This window comes from Lithobates pipiens, unplaced genomic scaffold, assembly GCF_037356315.1.
Source record: "Lithobates pipiens isolate NorthernLeopardFrog02 unplaced genomic scaffold, aLitPip1_a1.2 Scaffold_13, whole genome shotgun sequence".
Lineage (NCBI taxonomy): Eukaryota > Metazoa > Chordata > Amphibia > Anura > Ranidae > Lithobates > Lithobates pipiens.
Genome location: NW_027507718.1, coordinates 40215428 through 40232112, shown reverse-complemented (window position 1 = coordinate 40232112; position 16685 = coordinate 40215428). Strand labels below are relative to the sequence as shown.

General features: G+C 48.3%; 1 protein-coding gene across 3 annotated transcripts in view; it reads left to right on the top strand.

The window, feature by feature from the left end:
• Window positions 1–16685, top strand: part of SPATA6L (spermatogenesis associated 6 like) — a 109061-nt gene that overhangs the window by 1475 nt on the left and 90901 nt on the right. For all 3 annotated transcript variants that reach the window (XM_077475031.1, XM_077475030.1, XM_077475029.1), the window contains exons 2-3: window positions 3479–3622; window positions 3716–3853. In XM_077475031.1, coding sequence (XP_077331157.1) covers window positions 3584–3622; window positions 3716–3853 — 177 coding nt within the window. In that variant the 5' untranslated portion in view covers window positions 3479–3583. The remainder of the gene's footprint in view (window positions 1–3478; window positions 3623–3715; window positions 3854–16685) is intronic.

Sequence of the window (16685 nt, the reverse complement as noted above, 5' to 3'; positions counted from 1 at the left end):
GGAACAGTGCAGCACGTTCCACTTTTTTTTCTGGAACTGGAACACCCTGGAACTGACTGCCCTGGTGTGAACTATGCCATTGAAAACCATATAACCTACTTTTCATGTGTTTTTTCTGTGAACTGGCCCCAAAAGCAGGCTCAGGGCTTCTGGGGCTTATAGTATTTCAAGTGCAAGTAAACCCTCCTATCGGTTTCAGCCAAGAAAGCTGCCATGGCCTCTGTTTAAACTGCAACTACCATGATGCGGCACTTATGGCTCCAGCAATTGGATGGTGTGGCTTTTTTGTTGAGAGCACAGCCAATTTGACAGTTACATTTCTGGCAAGTCCAGGAAATGTACATGTTTTTTTAAACTGTTAAATCAATGGGTTTTCTTCCGCTTTAATGAGCGCTTTTATGGGCAGAATAGACAGATCAATATCCGACTAGTTCAGCACGAACTGTCTGAATTTTGATCTATGGGCAGGCTGGTTGTACTGAAGTCATCCCATCGGTCGACTTCAGTTCAGCCAGCCTGTTGTTTTTTCTTTTTTTTGCCCGATTTCTGTCGGTGGCTATAGCCGACAGCAGTGATCATTGTATTCTGCCTTTGCATTTAGCCTCTGGGAAAGGCTTCCTGCCCTCCCGGTGGGCAATAGCACTGTGGGAGGGATTCCCCCATCAATGCTGACTGTGTTGATGGGGGAATCGAGAAATTTTCTTTCCTTCCATTCATGGTGGAAGTAAAGAAAATAGCCTAATGCATGGCTTGCCTAACAGTAACAATATTATGAGAATTATTGCATTTTTGTGTGTGGGTTTAGATACTATTTATAGAGTAATAAATCAGTGTTACAAATGCCTGGTTGATGACCGATTCTCTTTAATAAGTGAAGTGAAAGATATTTTTTCTGCAGCAGAACTAGGCAGAAAAAATGTCTCTTCTGCAATTAAATACACTTTCCTTCATGTTTGTACTCTTCTGCAAAATTTACATGGAACTGTGCATGGGGGCAGTGAAGTCATCCTGCACTAGTCAATCAAGATGAACAAAAACTTGCACCCAGGGAGAAGATGAGTTGAGGGACCTTGCAGACATTGGCTTGTTAGGGAATAGGTGAATATCCCTGACTTTCTTTCTGCTTAAAACGGTGTACCAGTCATTTTTACGTTTATTAAAAGTCAGCACTGTGCATGCGTAAGTCGCGCTGTGCAGGGGGAGAGGAGGAGCTGCCTAGGCAGCAAGAGCAGAAGTGGGAGCTGGGTACCTGTCAAAACTAGGTACCTGCTCCCCCCCCCCCCAAAAAAAAATACATGCCAAATGTGGCATGTAAGGCGGTGAGGAGTGCTTTAAAGCGGACATTCCACTTCTGGGTGGAACTACGCTTTAACAATTTTACAGTTAAACTTTAGTCAGAAAATGAAGTCCTGCTAAATGACTTCAGGCTGGCCCCTTTTGCAGGTATAGTCATGTAAAACATTAAAAATAAATGTCTACTATTTAGAATCCAATAATACACCACCATTACTAATAATGAAAAAAAATAAATAAATAATAAAAATGTCATAAATCTATCCCCTATTTTGTAGACGCTATAACTTTTTTGCAAACCAATCAATATACGCAATTTTTATTTTACCAAAAATATGTAGAAGAATACGTAAATAGCCTAAACTGAGAGACATTTTTTCTTTTTTTTTGGGGGGGGGGGGATATTTATTATAGCAAAAAGTAAAGAAAAGCAAAAAATTTATTATCAAATACCTACCGTCATTTTCCTTTCCTGATGGACTCCATGGCAGTCTATGTGTGAGTTAACACCGCCTCCTCTCCAATGCTATAGGACCCCACTCCCATAAATCTTCGTGATCTAACAGCGTTACTTGTATAATTGTGGTCAAGGTGTTAAATTAATTATTTCATGATAGATATTGCTAACCTTCTAAAAATGCTCTTTACCTGGCTGTAATGCTGACCCGTGGGTCTGAATGCTTTCTAAGCCTGAGCCTTTATGCACATCAGAAAAGTTTAAGGAAAGTTAAAAATTCTTATCTGCATTCCTGCGTGTCAATGAATATAAATATTGGAACAACAGAGCCATGGTTCTTGCATTTTCAGAAAGAAAAGTCAATAGTTGAAACCTGTATACACAAAAAAAAGATTAGAAATTGCTAATCAGACAATGGCAGTTTGATCCTTCTATTAAGCTTTTACATCAGGTTTTTCAAACGTTTGCATGCCTGTGCTTTGTGTGATGATGACCAAGTTCCTCCCCTTCATGAGATTGTCAAAAATGGGCAGAGCATGGGTAACCTTAAAGAGGAGCTGCACCTAAAAAAAATATATTAAAAGCCAGCAGCTACTAATATTGCAGCTGCTGACTTTTAATAAAATCACACTTACCTGTCCCAGGTTCCAGCGATGGCGGCGGCAGATGACGAGCGATCGCTCGTCTCGCTGCTGCCACCGCCGCCATCCTCTGTCAGGGGATCGGGAAGTGAAGCATGGCGGCTTCACTGCCCGGTTCCCTACTGCGCATGCGCGAGTCGCGCTGCGCGTCTCTTATGGTCCCCCGCTGTGTCTCTGGGAACTGTGTGTTTCCCAGAACACAACGGGGGGGGGGGGGGGGGGGGGCGTAGCGTCTGCGGGGGTCTGCGGGGGTCTGCGGCGGTCTGGCCGGAAGTGGGTGCAGTTACCTGGATTATCCAGGTAACTGCACCCCCCTCCCCCCTGAAAGGTGCAGATTGTGGCACCGGAGGGGGGGAGGGATAAGATTAGCGGAACTTCCCCTTTAGGGTGAAGAACCGCTTTAAAATGATGCTCGCGCCTAAAAAAATATCTGCGGACGCCCGTGTGTGTGTCTCTGACTGTATGCAGGAATTCCACTTTAAATCAATGCGTTTAGTTCCATTTTAACTGAACAAGGTGAAGCTAGATTGGTTGCTGTATACAGCTACTCCAGATTTATGCCCTGTACACACGGTCGAACATTCTGACTACAAAATCCGTCTGCTTTTTTCTGACGGATTTTGGCTCAAACTTGTCTTGCGTACACACGGTCGCACAAAGTTGTTGGAAAATCCGATCATTCAGAACGCGGTAACGTAGAACGCATATGACGAGACTATAAAGAGGGCAGTAGCCAATAGCTTTCGTCTCGTTATTTATTCTGAGCATGTGTGGCACTTTGTCCATCGGAATTGTCTACACGTGATCGGATTTTGTTGTCGGACAATTTTAGATCCAGCTCTCAAACTTTGTGTGTTGAAAATTCCGACGGAAAAAGTCAGATGGAGCCCACATACGATCGGATTTTCCGACAACAAGATCTGATCGCACATTTTCCGTCTGGAAGTCTGACCGTGTGGTACAGGGTATTAGTCTGCCCTAGTCTTTGTAAATTCCCCTGTGTTAGCAAGCAAATGTCCCTAGAAATTATTATCACATGTTAATAATAATAAGAATAATACATTACAATGTGTGTTTCTCTTTGCAGAGATACAGCGTCTTGACCTGTTATGGCTAAATAACATCTTTGCTGACAAAAGTATCCATCAGTTAAAATACCACTAGTTACTACTTGCTCTCAGCTTCCCCAGACATGCCTCTGAAGGTTGTGGTGGAGATTCAGATACATGCTGTAAGTGTTGTTATGGGTAAAATACTGAAGAATAAACTATGGAATCAATATTGGATAGAAATATAATGCTATGGGATTTTGTTTCTTACCTAGGTTACCTGTCCTGGGGTATTCTTGCCAGATAAAGATGACATTTTTCTTAATGTAAGCCTTCTGGGTCAACGCAAAGAGACGAGGTGCCTTTCTGCTGTATTCCCACTACTGTTTCATGAAAAAATGAGGTTTGAAAAGGTGAGAAGTCCGTTGTCACTGTAGTCATGTACCTTGCCAAAAAATATTAACCTATATCATGCTTGTAAGGAAGTATTAAATGTCTAGTTTAGGGTGGTCATCTATGCATACTAAAACATAAGAGATATTAAGATTACTCTGAATCATAAAGGTTTAAAGTATTTATATGTAAAAAAAAATTAAAGATATATCATTGGAGTTTTTTCTCCTTTCACACCACGCCGCCCATGGCGTCGGTGGTAAAACGCCGCTATTTTTAGCAGGGTTTTAACCGTCGTATTTGCGACACATTTTGGCCGCTAGCGGGCGCTTTTACCCCCTGCTAGCAGCTGAGTAATGGTTAAATCCCCCGGCAATAAGCCGCAAAAGCGGCGTTTTGCCGGCGGTATTACAGCCCTGCCCCATTGATTTCAATAGGGAGCAGCGGTGGAGGAGCGGCAAACACACCGCTCGTTCACCGCTCCAAAGAAGCTGCTGGTAGGACTTTTCCCGACGTCCTGCCAGCGCACCGCTGCAGTGTGAAAACCCTGGGGGCTTTCACACTACAGACAATGGTGCAGCTGTTTTAGGGCGGATTGCAGGCGCTATTTCTAACGCTATATGCAAGGCGCCCTTGGTGTGAAAGGGGTCTAAAGCAGAACTAAACCCATCAGTTTAACTGTTGAATGATAACTGTCACAGTTGCTTGTTCATCAATTAGATGGTGTAAACTGATAATATGTACAGCACCATAGCAACTGCAGAGCAAACAGAGGCTAAGCTGGCAGCATCCTTGGCTATAAAGAATAAGAAGATTTAGTTCTGCTTGAGACAGACAGTGTATCTAAGGCCGCGTACACACGGGCGGACTGTATGGCCTACTTAGTCCGTCATACAATCCGATGGACAGTCCGTCATACTTTCGACTGAACGGACTTGACCACACACGGATGCACAAACAGTCCGTCGAAAGCTTGCGCGATGACGTGTACAGCACGTACGACGGGACTAGAAATAGGAAGTCCAATACACAGCAAAGCACCCTTCCGCCGTGTAAATCCTTTCTGAGCATGCGCCATTCTTAGTCCATCGAACTAGCCTACTGACGAGCGGATTGTCCGCTGAAACCAAAGTACGACGGACAGAATTTCGAAAAATCCGAAATACTTAGTACGCCAGACTGCACGCTGAAATGTGTTTCGACGGACTAAGTATGCCCGTGTGTACGCGGCATAAGGCCAAACCCTGTTTTTTTTTTATTTATTTGGAAGTAGAATGAAGTAGAGAATGATTAATACCCCTGTCAGGTTTTTTTTTGATAGCTGTAGACAGAACAGGAAGTGAGAGGATATCTTTCCAATGTGAGGAAAATTCCCTATTAACCCCTTCAGATCCACACTATAGCCGAATGACGGCTACAGCGTGGACCTACTTTGCCGGGAGGCCGTCAATAGCCGTCCTCCCCTTTGCGCACTCCCCGCGTGCCCCGCTGTGATCACCGAGTCAATGAGACCCGGGTGATCACAGATCGGAGTAAGGGGTCGATGACAGCTGATCACGTGATGTAAACAGAAGATCGGTAATCGTTTTCTTTTTTTTCTCACCAGCTTCTGTTGAAGGGACATCAGTCCCAAAGAGGAAGAGGCAAAGCTGCCTCATCTGTGAACACCAGTACTGCCGTTTCAGTGCCACCTGTAATTTGAGTACAGTGTTATAGGACTGTGCAAGTGTCATTAAAAGAGTGACAGGGCTAAAAGCTGAAAATTGGTCTGGGCAGGAGGGGGGTTTAGGTGCCCAGTAAGCAAGTGGTTAAACAGTTGTCAATGTCCCCACATTGGAAGATTTCCCCTCTATTCCTGTTCTGGTGACAACTCCAAATTTTGGATTTCCTCTCACTTTAAGTCCTAGTGACAATGGTCATCAGGAAAAATTAGAGAGCAGAGATCTCCCTAGCAGAGACACAGACAGCAATAAACTGACAAAGCATCTCTAAATCCCCTACCTTCTAGACACTTGCTCTACTGGGCTGATAGTAGTCAAAGACCTTGAGTTTTCCCCTGCCCTTGTCCTTATCAATTTGCCTTGGCCAAGGCCTGCTTAAGTTTCTAGCCAGGCTGTCCCTTTTGCCTAAACACAAAATGTAGCTTCTCTGTTCAGAAGATCCTACTGATAAGAGCTGTGAGAAGGAAAGAAGACAGGTCAGCGTTTCCACCCTTGACCCTGACTCGGCTTCTTCAACTCCTGCCTTCTTCAGAAGTCCCTAGTCCCTTTGTTGTCTCCTACCAAGTGAACCCCTTTTCCTGAACTAAAGAAGTAAGGTGAAGTTCAAAGTGGCCCCAACGGGCTGCCTTTCTATCAGTTTCCTTAGATTTCGACCTGTGTCACTTGATTTGTCTGCCTGCAAACCAAGCTTGTAAAACCCCTTTACGCAGCTTGGGCAAGGAGAAACCACGCTGAACTGGGCCAAAAGAAGCTCTGACAAACAAACACATACTGCAGCTCATGCAACCAAACTCTTATTGACACACTTGCCATTCACAGCCACATCCTGACTGTGGCTGTCAGGAAAATCAAACTCATATCAGTGCTCAATAAAGTGTGCATTCGTGCAGTGAGTATGAGCATGCATGGTTGAATTTACTTTGATGCCCAGTGGCCTATTTAAAGCACTACAAGGCTCAAGATTAGAGTTGGGCGAACGGCAAAAGTTTGCCATGAACATCGCCTGTTCCCCCATTCGGGAAAACACCCGAATTTTCAGGACGATCAGCGGGCGAACATCTGTGTGCTGCACAGTGCAGTCTAAGGCCCTAATTGAATGAAGCCTTGCACCTGACTGCTGGTCAGGTTCAAGGCTTTGCCAGTTAGGGCACGAGCACTGTCAGAGCCCTGATTGGACAAAGGGATGATGATTTTGTCCAATCACTGCTCAGTGCTCATAGTTTCACCCCCCACCATAAAAGGTTCCTTCCCATAGGAAGCTTTTGCAGTGTGTTGTTGGAGTGAAGATGGATAGAGCAGAGCTCAGTTTGCTACTAGCAAGTTAGTGTGTTCACTTATTGTGACTATGAGTGTAGAGGGTTAGTGTAGTGTGAGTATAGAGTGTCAGTATAGTGTGTGAGCATAGTGTAGTGTGCCAGTATAGTGTAGTGTGTTAGTGTAGTGCAGTGCTTAACACAGCATTACAAAACATACAGTGCTGAATACCCCTTTTGTTTATTTTTGTATTTTTGGTTGCTGTGTGTTTTTTTTTTTTGTTTTTGTCCCCCTTTTTTTAAATTGTCAGCTGCAGGTTTTCTGACTACGACACTGGGCTTTCAGTGCGCAGTCCACCACAACTGCAAGAGGGGCTTATTCTGCCTGTTTGTCCACAGCTACCCCTGCCAAAGCCCCAGCATCATGCATGGAGGAGTCAGCTAAATTTTTTTGAACACAGCATCAGCCACTTTCTTCTTTATGATGCACAGACATTACTATATTCTGGTGTTGGTTCTGAGGTACAAGAAGGGAGTAACATGAGCCTACAGAGAGGGGAGAACACTGATAAACAACATCATGTCCCCCCCACCCGCAGTGTATTGTCAAGTTGACTCCAGTGATGATGAGGATGGAGGGGATGATGGTGATGAGGGCACTGACGGGACTTGGGTGCCGGATAGAGCAGAGGAGGAAAGTGAGGGGGAGGCATATCCCCAACGAGGCAGGATTCCCTCCAGAGGCAGCCATCATGGAATAGTAGAGAGCAGCCACCTTATTTCATCAGATTGGGGAGCCCTCTTCCCACAGCTCAACTATGAGGGCTTTTTTAGCATATGTGCAGCCGATCAAACTGTTACAATTTGCATTCTCTGCCAGATCAAGCGTGGCAAAAACAGCAGCCATTACGGTACCAAATGCTTGAAAAGGCATTTAACCTCCCACCACCCAGCCCATTGGCAAAAGCACCTGAAAGCCACATACAAGGGACACAATTCTTCTTCTCCTCACTCCTCACTTTCATGTCTACCCCCACTATATCTCATGACCTCTCAGCATCCTCCACTAGCAGGGTTGATGGTATAGCAAAGGGTGTCACAGGTCCTTGCAACATGTCTGCCAGTAGCACCCCAGCAGCTCTAGAGTATAGCAGGCTAATTTCTCTGCCCCAGCTGCTGCATCGAAAAAGAAACAAAGAATACACTCGCTGCCACCCATATGCCCAGTGTCTAAATCCCAGCTTGTCCAAATAAAGAAAGCTTGCAGGGAAAATCATTTTAAATGTCATTTTTTTTCTTTATTAATGTCAATTTTCCTGCAGCAGGTTCTATAAATGGTACAGATGTGCCACTTTTCAGGCAGACTGAGGGGACCCCAGGCACTATATTTAAAGGAATTATCAATTTTATTGTTTCACTTTAAGCATCATTAAAATCACTGCTGATCTTTTTAAAAGTTTTTTTGTACATTGGTACATGTCACCCAGGGCAGTACTCGGGCCCCCAAATCCTTTTTATGGCCAATAACGTGCATGTAAGATTTAAAAAATGGGGACTTTTGGTTTTTCAGATTCGAGTCCTGTAGACTTTAATAGGGTTTGCGGTTCGGGTCCGAACTTTTGCGATGTTCGAGAGTTCTGGCGTGAACCGAACCGATCAGTGCTTAGTGGTCACCAGCTCTTGTGACCAGACCCTGCTGTGATATCGCTGGTTTGCCTGCTGATTATGCCTGATCTGGATCCCTCTGGTATCTGACCTCTGGCTTGCTTCTTGACTCCACGCCTATCCTTTTGGCTCATCTTTTTCCCATGTGATTCTGACCTGTTTATGCTCTCATCGTCTGAATCTACCTCTGCCTTCGGCATGTTGCCAACTTCTGCCTGTTCAACCATGTTTCTGCCTCCTGCTTCTGCAAGCACTGTGATGACATCTGGCAGGAGTTCCTGTTCTTCAACTTCTACTTCATCACAAGATCTAGGTATTCTGCTGGACAAACAGGACAGAAGGTGTAGGACAGCACACTCATCAGTTTGGCATCTACCAGGTACATGACAGTGACCTCCTGCAATCATACTTTGTATAATGCATACTGGAAAATACTGGGGGAAGACTTTGTTTCAAAACATCTAGCAGGTTTACTTTACTTACCGACAAGAACATACGGATGAGGTTTCCCCTTTTCACCTTTCACCCAAAGATGATCAGTGCACAGGATGGCAAGGCCTAATTTGACAGTAACTCCTTTTGTGAGTTACCTTTTGAGAAGACAACCAGAATACTGAATCCTGAAATGACACAGGATGAAGTATAAAATGTCTAAACTACTATGACTACTTACCCTGGTCCTAGCTCTCATCCTTCTAGCACCGGGTAATGACCAATTACTGTACTTTTTCCCAGAGTTCTACTCAGAATAGGGCTTTATTTGAAGCAAGATGACTTAACTGGTTCAGGAGTACAATACCTGTTTATGTGTTCACATTTCCCCATGATCAGGGATGGTTGAAATTGACCCCTGATAGCTGCTCATCAGGCCTGATTGTACACAGAAAGACATATCCTACCTTTCTAAACTGTGAAAGACTCTGTTCCTATTGGTTGAGTTATGCTGGTCAGAGTTATGATCAGATGATTCTGGTTTGACCTCTCCCCCAACCCTTAAGGACCTAAGAAACCAAGGAAAAAGCCTTCAGTTTATATTACGGCTTCACCTATGTAGTAACCCATATTTCAAAGTGTTAAGTTCTCCTTAGTGTCTGTAGCACCAAATCTAGCCCTACCTTCTGATAAATGCTGGCGAGAATAGGATGACACTGGTTCCTCACTCCAAATCTTGTGGTCCTGCTAGAGGCGTTTTATAAGTCGGTGGGCCTGTGTGCAAGATTATAAGTTGGGCCCCTATTCTTGATAAAAAAATAAAATAAAAAATGTGGTGTGCTTAATGTACTGCAGTTAACAGTAGGCATGGATTTCATTGTGCCAGAGGCATTGCAAGGATTGTAAAAAACCCGATGCACCTTTTGGCACACCAGGTAGAAGAGTAATGAGTAGCATGCCACTGCGTAAGGGGGTGTGGCCAAATTTCAGCAATGGTGGGAGGGGCTTAAGGGGCACGGTTAATTAAAACAAAGTCAGTCTGTCAATCTTTTTACCCCAGGTCAGTCTGTCCCCCAGTACAACCCCCCCCCCCCCAGGTCGGTCTGTCCCAAAGTACAATCCCCCAGTACAATCCCCTACAGTCAGTCTCTCCCCCAGTATAATTTCCCCCTCAGTATAATCTCCCCTAGGTCAGTCTTTCCCCAGGTAAATCTGTCCCCCAGTACAATTCTTATATCTATCTCCGGGTTTAACCCCCCCAGGCCTGCCTGTCCCCCAATATATTCCCCACAGGGATGCTTGGAACACCGGTGCATCCCCATGCGGGGAAATACGGCCTCACATGGGTATACTCTGTAGTATACCCCCGTGTGAACGAGTGGTTACTATGGGGTTTTCTTTTTACAATGTTATTGTCAGGGTCGTTACCTGGTTGGTCGCGGTGCTGCCCGTGTTGGTGCGCGCCGATGTCCTGCGGTGCGTGCTGGGGTGCGTGTTCCTGTGCGTGCGGTGTTGCGCGCTCCTGTGGGCGCTGGTGCGCGTCGGTGTGTGCCCTCACGTGCCCCTGCTGGCGCTGGTGCGCGTCAGCGCGCTGTGGTGGGCACTTCGGGTACCGCTGGTGTGTCTGCCGGCGTTCGGGGGCGCGTGCGCGCGCGTGCGGGCGCGCGCGCTGCTTGGCGCCAAACGGCCTATTTAGGTCTGCCACTGACATCTCCCAGGTGCTGCCTGATCAACAGCTTCTCGGTTCCTGTCCCGTTGTTCGTATCCTGTGTTCCTGTTGCTTATCTCCTGACGACCCGGCTTTCCCTTGACACCGCTGACCTCTGCCTGCATCTGACCTCGGCCTGTTTGACCTCTCTTTTGCCTGCTCCTTCTGTGCCTCTGCTGCCCGCCTGTTGCCGTACCCTGCCTGTACCCGGATTTGCCTGCTCTGCTCCTGTTCTGTACCCAGTTTGCCTGTGTCCTATCTACACACCTGCTGCCGGAAGCTTCCTGCAAGTTCCTGCTCCTGGAGCCATATCACAGGCTCTCTTACCACTCCGCACTCTCAGCCACCTGTCTGCTCTATCAGGGGTTGTAAGTCGGACACGTACGGGAGACCACCCTCTGCCCAAGCCGACTCATCGGTTCGGTAAGTGCCAGCCTGACAGTATCAGGCAGCCATGACTGAGTCCGGGCAGGGGGCCTCCCCTATGGATGAGTTATGCAGACATTTGGCCGGTCTGACCCAAGCCGTGAAGAGTCTCCAGGATGGCTACTCAAGGTTGGAGGAGCAAGTCCAAGCCTTGTCCTCCTCATCTAACCCTCAAGGAACCTCCCCCACCGGTCTTTCATCTGCACCCTCCGTAGTGATGCTTCCTCCAGAGCCAAGGGTACCTACACCCGAGAGGTTTTCCGGCGATCGCACCAAGTATCGTGCGTTTCGCAACTCCTGTGAACTGTACTTCGCACTGCAGCCCCGGACATTCTCTCTAGAGGCAACCAAGGTGGGCTTTGTGATATCCCTGTTGTCCGGCGAGCCTCAAACCTGGGCCCATCGTTTACTGGAGCAGAAATCTGGAACCCTGGATAGCCTTGACAACTTCTTCTTGGCCATGTCTCAGCTCTATGAGGACCCTCAGTTGACTGCGACCGCAGAAGCCGCACTACACTCTCTCCAACAAGGTCGCAGAGCGGCCGAGGACTATGCAGTGGAGTTTCGCCGTTGGAGCTCCGACACGGATTGGAATGACGCCGCCTTGCGTCACCAATTCCGGATGGGACTTTCTGACCCCCTTAAGGATGAGTTGGCACGGGTAGGAATACCACAAACCCTGGATGAGTTAGTCAACCTCTCCATTCAGATTGACCGCCAGTTAAGGGAACGCCGGTCGGAGAGGTCCTCCAGCCACTTCCGTCCCACCTGGGTGCTCCCCAAGGTTCCCAGTTCTGCTGGTCAGTTCTCTTCTACCTCTTCTGCTCCCGCTCTGGAAGCTCCGGAACCAATGCAGCTCGGGTTACTCCGGCCCTCGTTGACCCCTGAAGAAAAGCAGCGCAGACGTACCCTTAACTTATGTCTCTACTGTGGTGAACCTGGGCATTATGTCAGGGCTTGCCCCAACAAGACACGTAAGTGTGTTTCCTCTTCCTTCACGTGTGCCTCTGTTCTACGAAAGCCCAGTTCTCACCTTGCCCTTCTCCTCACTTTACAGCTTCCAGGAGGGAGTTTTCCAGTGTCAGCCATCATTGACTCCGGAGCATGCAGCTGCTTTATCGATCTGACTTTCGCTGCCAACCATCACATCTCGCTCATACCCAAGGCTCAGGGGCTTGCTGTACATCTAGCCGATGGCTCCGCCCTTAGTTCCGGTCCTGTCACTCAAGAGACTGTTCCTCTGCTGGCTACTATGGGCACCTGTCACCAGGAGCACCTGCGTCTGGATGCCATCTCCTCCCCCTTGTTTCCAATTATCCTGGGGATACCCTGGTTGCAGGCCCACAATCCAAGCATTAACTGGGCCACAGGAGAAATCAAGTTTCTTTCCGATTACTGTCAACAACACTGCTTGGCCCGACCGACATGCAACTCCTCTCAACTTCTCTGTTTGGATGTCGATCCAAAATTGCTTCAGACCGTTCCGGAACCCTACAAGGACTTTGTGGATGTGTTCAGCAAAAAAGGCGCAGATATTCTTCCCCCCCACAGGCCTTATGACTGCCCTATTGAACTGTTACCAGGTACCGAAGTCCCCTTTGGGAGAATTTTTCCATTAACGGAACAGGAGTTAGGCACGCTGAAGGAGTATATTGACGAAAACCTAAAGAAAGGGTTTATCCGTCCGTCTACTTCCCCTGCCGGTGCTGGCATTTTTTTCGTCGAAAAAAAGGACCATTCCTTACGTCCATGCATTGACTATCGGGAATTGAATAAGATTACTGTCAAAAACCGTTACCCTTTACCCCTAGTACCCGAGTTGTTCCAGAGGCTGGGGTCTGCAGTCATCTTTTCGAAATTGGATCTTCGCGGAGCTTACAATTTAATCCGTATCCGAGAAGGAGACGAGTGGAAGACAGCGTTTCGTACTAGTTTTGGGCACTACGAGTACCTTGTCATGCCCTTCGGGCTGTGTAATGCACCCGCAACCTTTCAACATTTTGTCAACGACATCTTTCGCGACTACCTGGATCTATACGTAATTGCATACCTGGATGATATCCTAATCTTTTCCTCATCCTTGGAAGACCATCCTAGACATGTCCGTAGTGTGCTAGCTCGTCTCAGGGTACACGGGCTCTACGCGAAACTCGAAAAATGCGAGTTTGAACGCCAGTCCATCCAATTCCTGGGCCTGGTTATATCTGTGGAGGGCATCAAGATGGACCCCCAAAAAGTATCTGCCATCCTGGACTGGCCTGCACCTGTGGACAGGAAGGGCGTACAACGTTTCGTCGGTTTTTCCAACTTCTACCGGAAATTTATCAGGGGTTTCTCTGCGATTATTGCTCCCATCACCGAACTGACCAGGCAGGGTACCCGATTCTCTTGGACCCCTGAGGCACAGCTGGCCTTCGAAAAACTTAAGATGCTGTTCACCTCTGCCTCTATTCTAAAACATCCGGACCCAGCCTTACCCTTCGTTCTGGAAGTGGATGCCTCGGAAATCGCTGTGGGGGCGGTGTTATCCCAACGGCAGGGTGCCAAGGCCCTTCTTTTCCCGGTGGCGTTCTTTTCTCGCAAACTGTCATCATCCGAAAGGAACTATGATGTTGGGGACCGAGAACTTCTGGCCATTAAGGCGGCTCTGGAGGAGTGGCGTTACCTATTGGAAGGTGCTGCACATCCCATCCTGGTTTACACCGACCACAAAAACCTGGAATATTTGAGAACTGCCAAAAGACTTAGACCACGGCAAGCCAGATGGGCTCTTTTTTTTTCCCGGTTTCAATTTCATATCACCTATAGACCTGGTTCTAAGAATGTCAAGCCGGATGCCCTGTCACGTATGTTTTCTATCCCTGAAGAGACTCGGCCTCCTGATACTATTCTCCCTTCTGGGAACTTCTTGCTCCTCCAAGGGGACCTTATCTCCCGGATCAGACAGGCTTCTGTTGGAATGCCCCCGAGCCCCGAGGTCAGCTGTAGTGAGGGGTTGTTCTGGCATAAAGGCAAGATTGTGGTCCCTGAAGCCTTGAAGGTAAACGTGTTGGAACTCTGCCACGACCATAAGATGGCCGGACACTTTGGTACCCGGAAGACTGCCGAACTGATTCAGCGCACCTTCTGGTGGCCTCAACTTCTTAAGGACTGCAAGGACTATGTGGACTCGTGCAGCACTTGCTCCCGAAATAAAAACAGCCGGACGCGGGCTTGGGGCCTACTGAAACCTTTACCTGTCCCTGAGAGACCGTGGAAAATGATCTCGATGGACTTTATCGTGGAACTCCCCCTTTCCGAGGGGTTCTCTACTATCTTTGTTGTCGTAGATAGGCTGTCCAAGATGGCCCACTTCCTCCCGATGAGGGGCACTCCCTCGGCTATGGAGACGGCCAAGATCTTTGTCAAAGAAGTTGTAAGGCTGCATGGGATCCCGGCAAGTATTGTTTCCGACCGAGGCGCCCAATTCGCCTCGAGGTTTTGGAGAGCGCTCTGCGGGTCTCTTGAAATTGAACTGGCCTTTTCCTCCGCTTATCACCCCCAGACAAACGGACAAACGGAGAGAACCAATCAGTCCCTGGAGCAGTACATCCGCTGTTTTTCTTCTTTCTCGCAGGATGACTGGGTCTCGCTACTACCCATGGCGGAGTTTGCTTATAACAACTCCTTGCACTCCGCCATCAACCAGACACCGTTCTTTGCCAATTACGGCTTCCACCCAGCCTTCTTGCCCAGCTCAGTCCCAGAATGCCTTGTTCCGGCAGTTTCCGAGACATTGGACTTCTTTTCTAAAAACAACCAACTCCTAAAGGAAACCATGGCCCGGTCCCAGGAATGCTATAAACGGGCGTTTGACAAAAGGAGACGGGGAGAACTCGTTCTGGCTCCCGGCAGCCAAGTATGGTTATCTACAGTCAACCTTAAGATGGCCTGTCCTTCCAAGAAGTTAGGCCCTAAATTCATGGGCCCCTTTTCTGTAAAAAGGAAGATAAACGAAGTGGCATATGAACTTAACCTGCCTGACTCTTTTAGAGTGCACCCGGTCTTTCACGTGACCTTACTGAAGCCCGTTACCCCAAATCCCTTTGCTGACCGCACCACCGACCCACCCGAACCTGTTATAGTGAACAATGAAGAGGAGTTTGAGGTTGAAGCAATCCTTGATTGCAGGAAGAGGGGTAATGTAACCCAGTACCTCATCAAGTGGAAGGGTTATGGACCTGAGGACAACTCCTGGGAACCCGAGGACAATCTACATGCTCAGGAACTTTTGCGGGCCTTCAAGAACCGTCAGGTTTCCAGATCGGCTCACCTGGGCAGCCGGAGTCTGCCCTTAGGGAGGGGGCACTGTCAGGGTCGTTACCTGGTTGGTCGCGGTGCTGCCCGTGTTGGTGCGCGCCGATGTCCTGCGGTGCGTGTTCCTGTGCGTGCGGTGTTGCACGCTCCTGTGGGCGCTGGTGCACGTCGGTGTGTGCCCTCACGTGCCCCTGCTGGCGCTGGTGCGCGTCAGCGCGCTGTGGTGGGCACTTCGGGTACCGCTGGTGTGTCTGCATCGGCGCGCACGTGTGCACGGTGCTTGGCGCCAAACGGCCTATTTAGGTCTGCCACTGACATCTCCCAGGTGCTGCCTGATCAACAGCTTCTCGGTTCCTGTCCCGTTGTTTGTATCCTGTGTTCCTGTTGCTTATCTCCTGACGACCCGGCTTTCCCTTGACACCGCTGACCTCTGCCTGCATCTGACCTCGGCCTGTTTGACCTCTCTTTTGCCTGCTCCTTCTGTGCCTCTGCTGCCCGCCTGTTGCCGTACCCTGCCTGTTCCCGGACTTGCCTGCTCTGCTCCTGTTCTGTACCCAGTTTGCCTGTGTCCTATCTACACACCTGCTGCCGGAAGCTTCCTGCAAGTTCCTGCTCCTGGAGCCATATCACAGGCTCTCTTACCACTCCGCACTCTCAGCCACCTGTCTGCTCTATCAGGGGTTGTAAGTCGGACACGTACGGGAGACCACCCTCTGCCCAAGCGGACTCATCGGTTCGGTAAGTGCCAGCCTGACAGTTATTTTTATATTTTTGGGGTGGTCTTTAATAAAACATCAGGGGTCTAAGCAAACCCCTGATGTCTCTTTTTTGAGATAAAGAAAGGGGCTGAGGACATGGAGTCCTCAGTCCTCTTCTCTGAAGAATGTATAGAAGTCTCTGGATAGACATTTGCTATTCATTCACAAGCTGAAGCATGGTAAACGGAGTTTACTATGCTACAGTTGTGAATGAACACAGAAGCAGTCGGTACCAATCGCTCACTGTGTTCATTCAGGAAGGGGCTGCTAAATATGAAAGGGGAAGCTGGCCAACAGCGCTGAAGGGAGGGGGGTATGGGGGATCAATAAAGGGGAGGATACAGTACAGGGTGGGTCTGAGCAGTAGGGGGAGGAGTCTCTTTTTAAAGTTAAACCCCTCTGTGCATCCCCTGCAGCACTGGAGGTGTGGGCGGGGGGGGGGGGGGAGGGGAGCACATAAGAGCAGAGGGAGAGGCACATTGGAGCACAGGTGGAATGGCAGCAGCTCATCCATGTTAGAGCACAGTGGGCCCTACCCTCCCTCAGGACCTGTGTGCAAAGCACATATTGCACTCATGGATGATACTCCACTG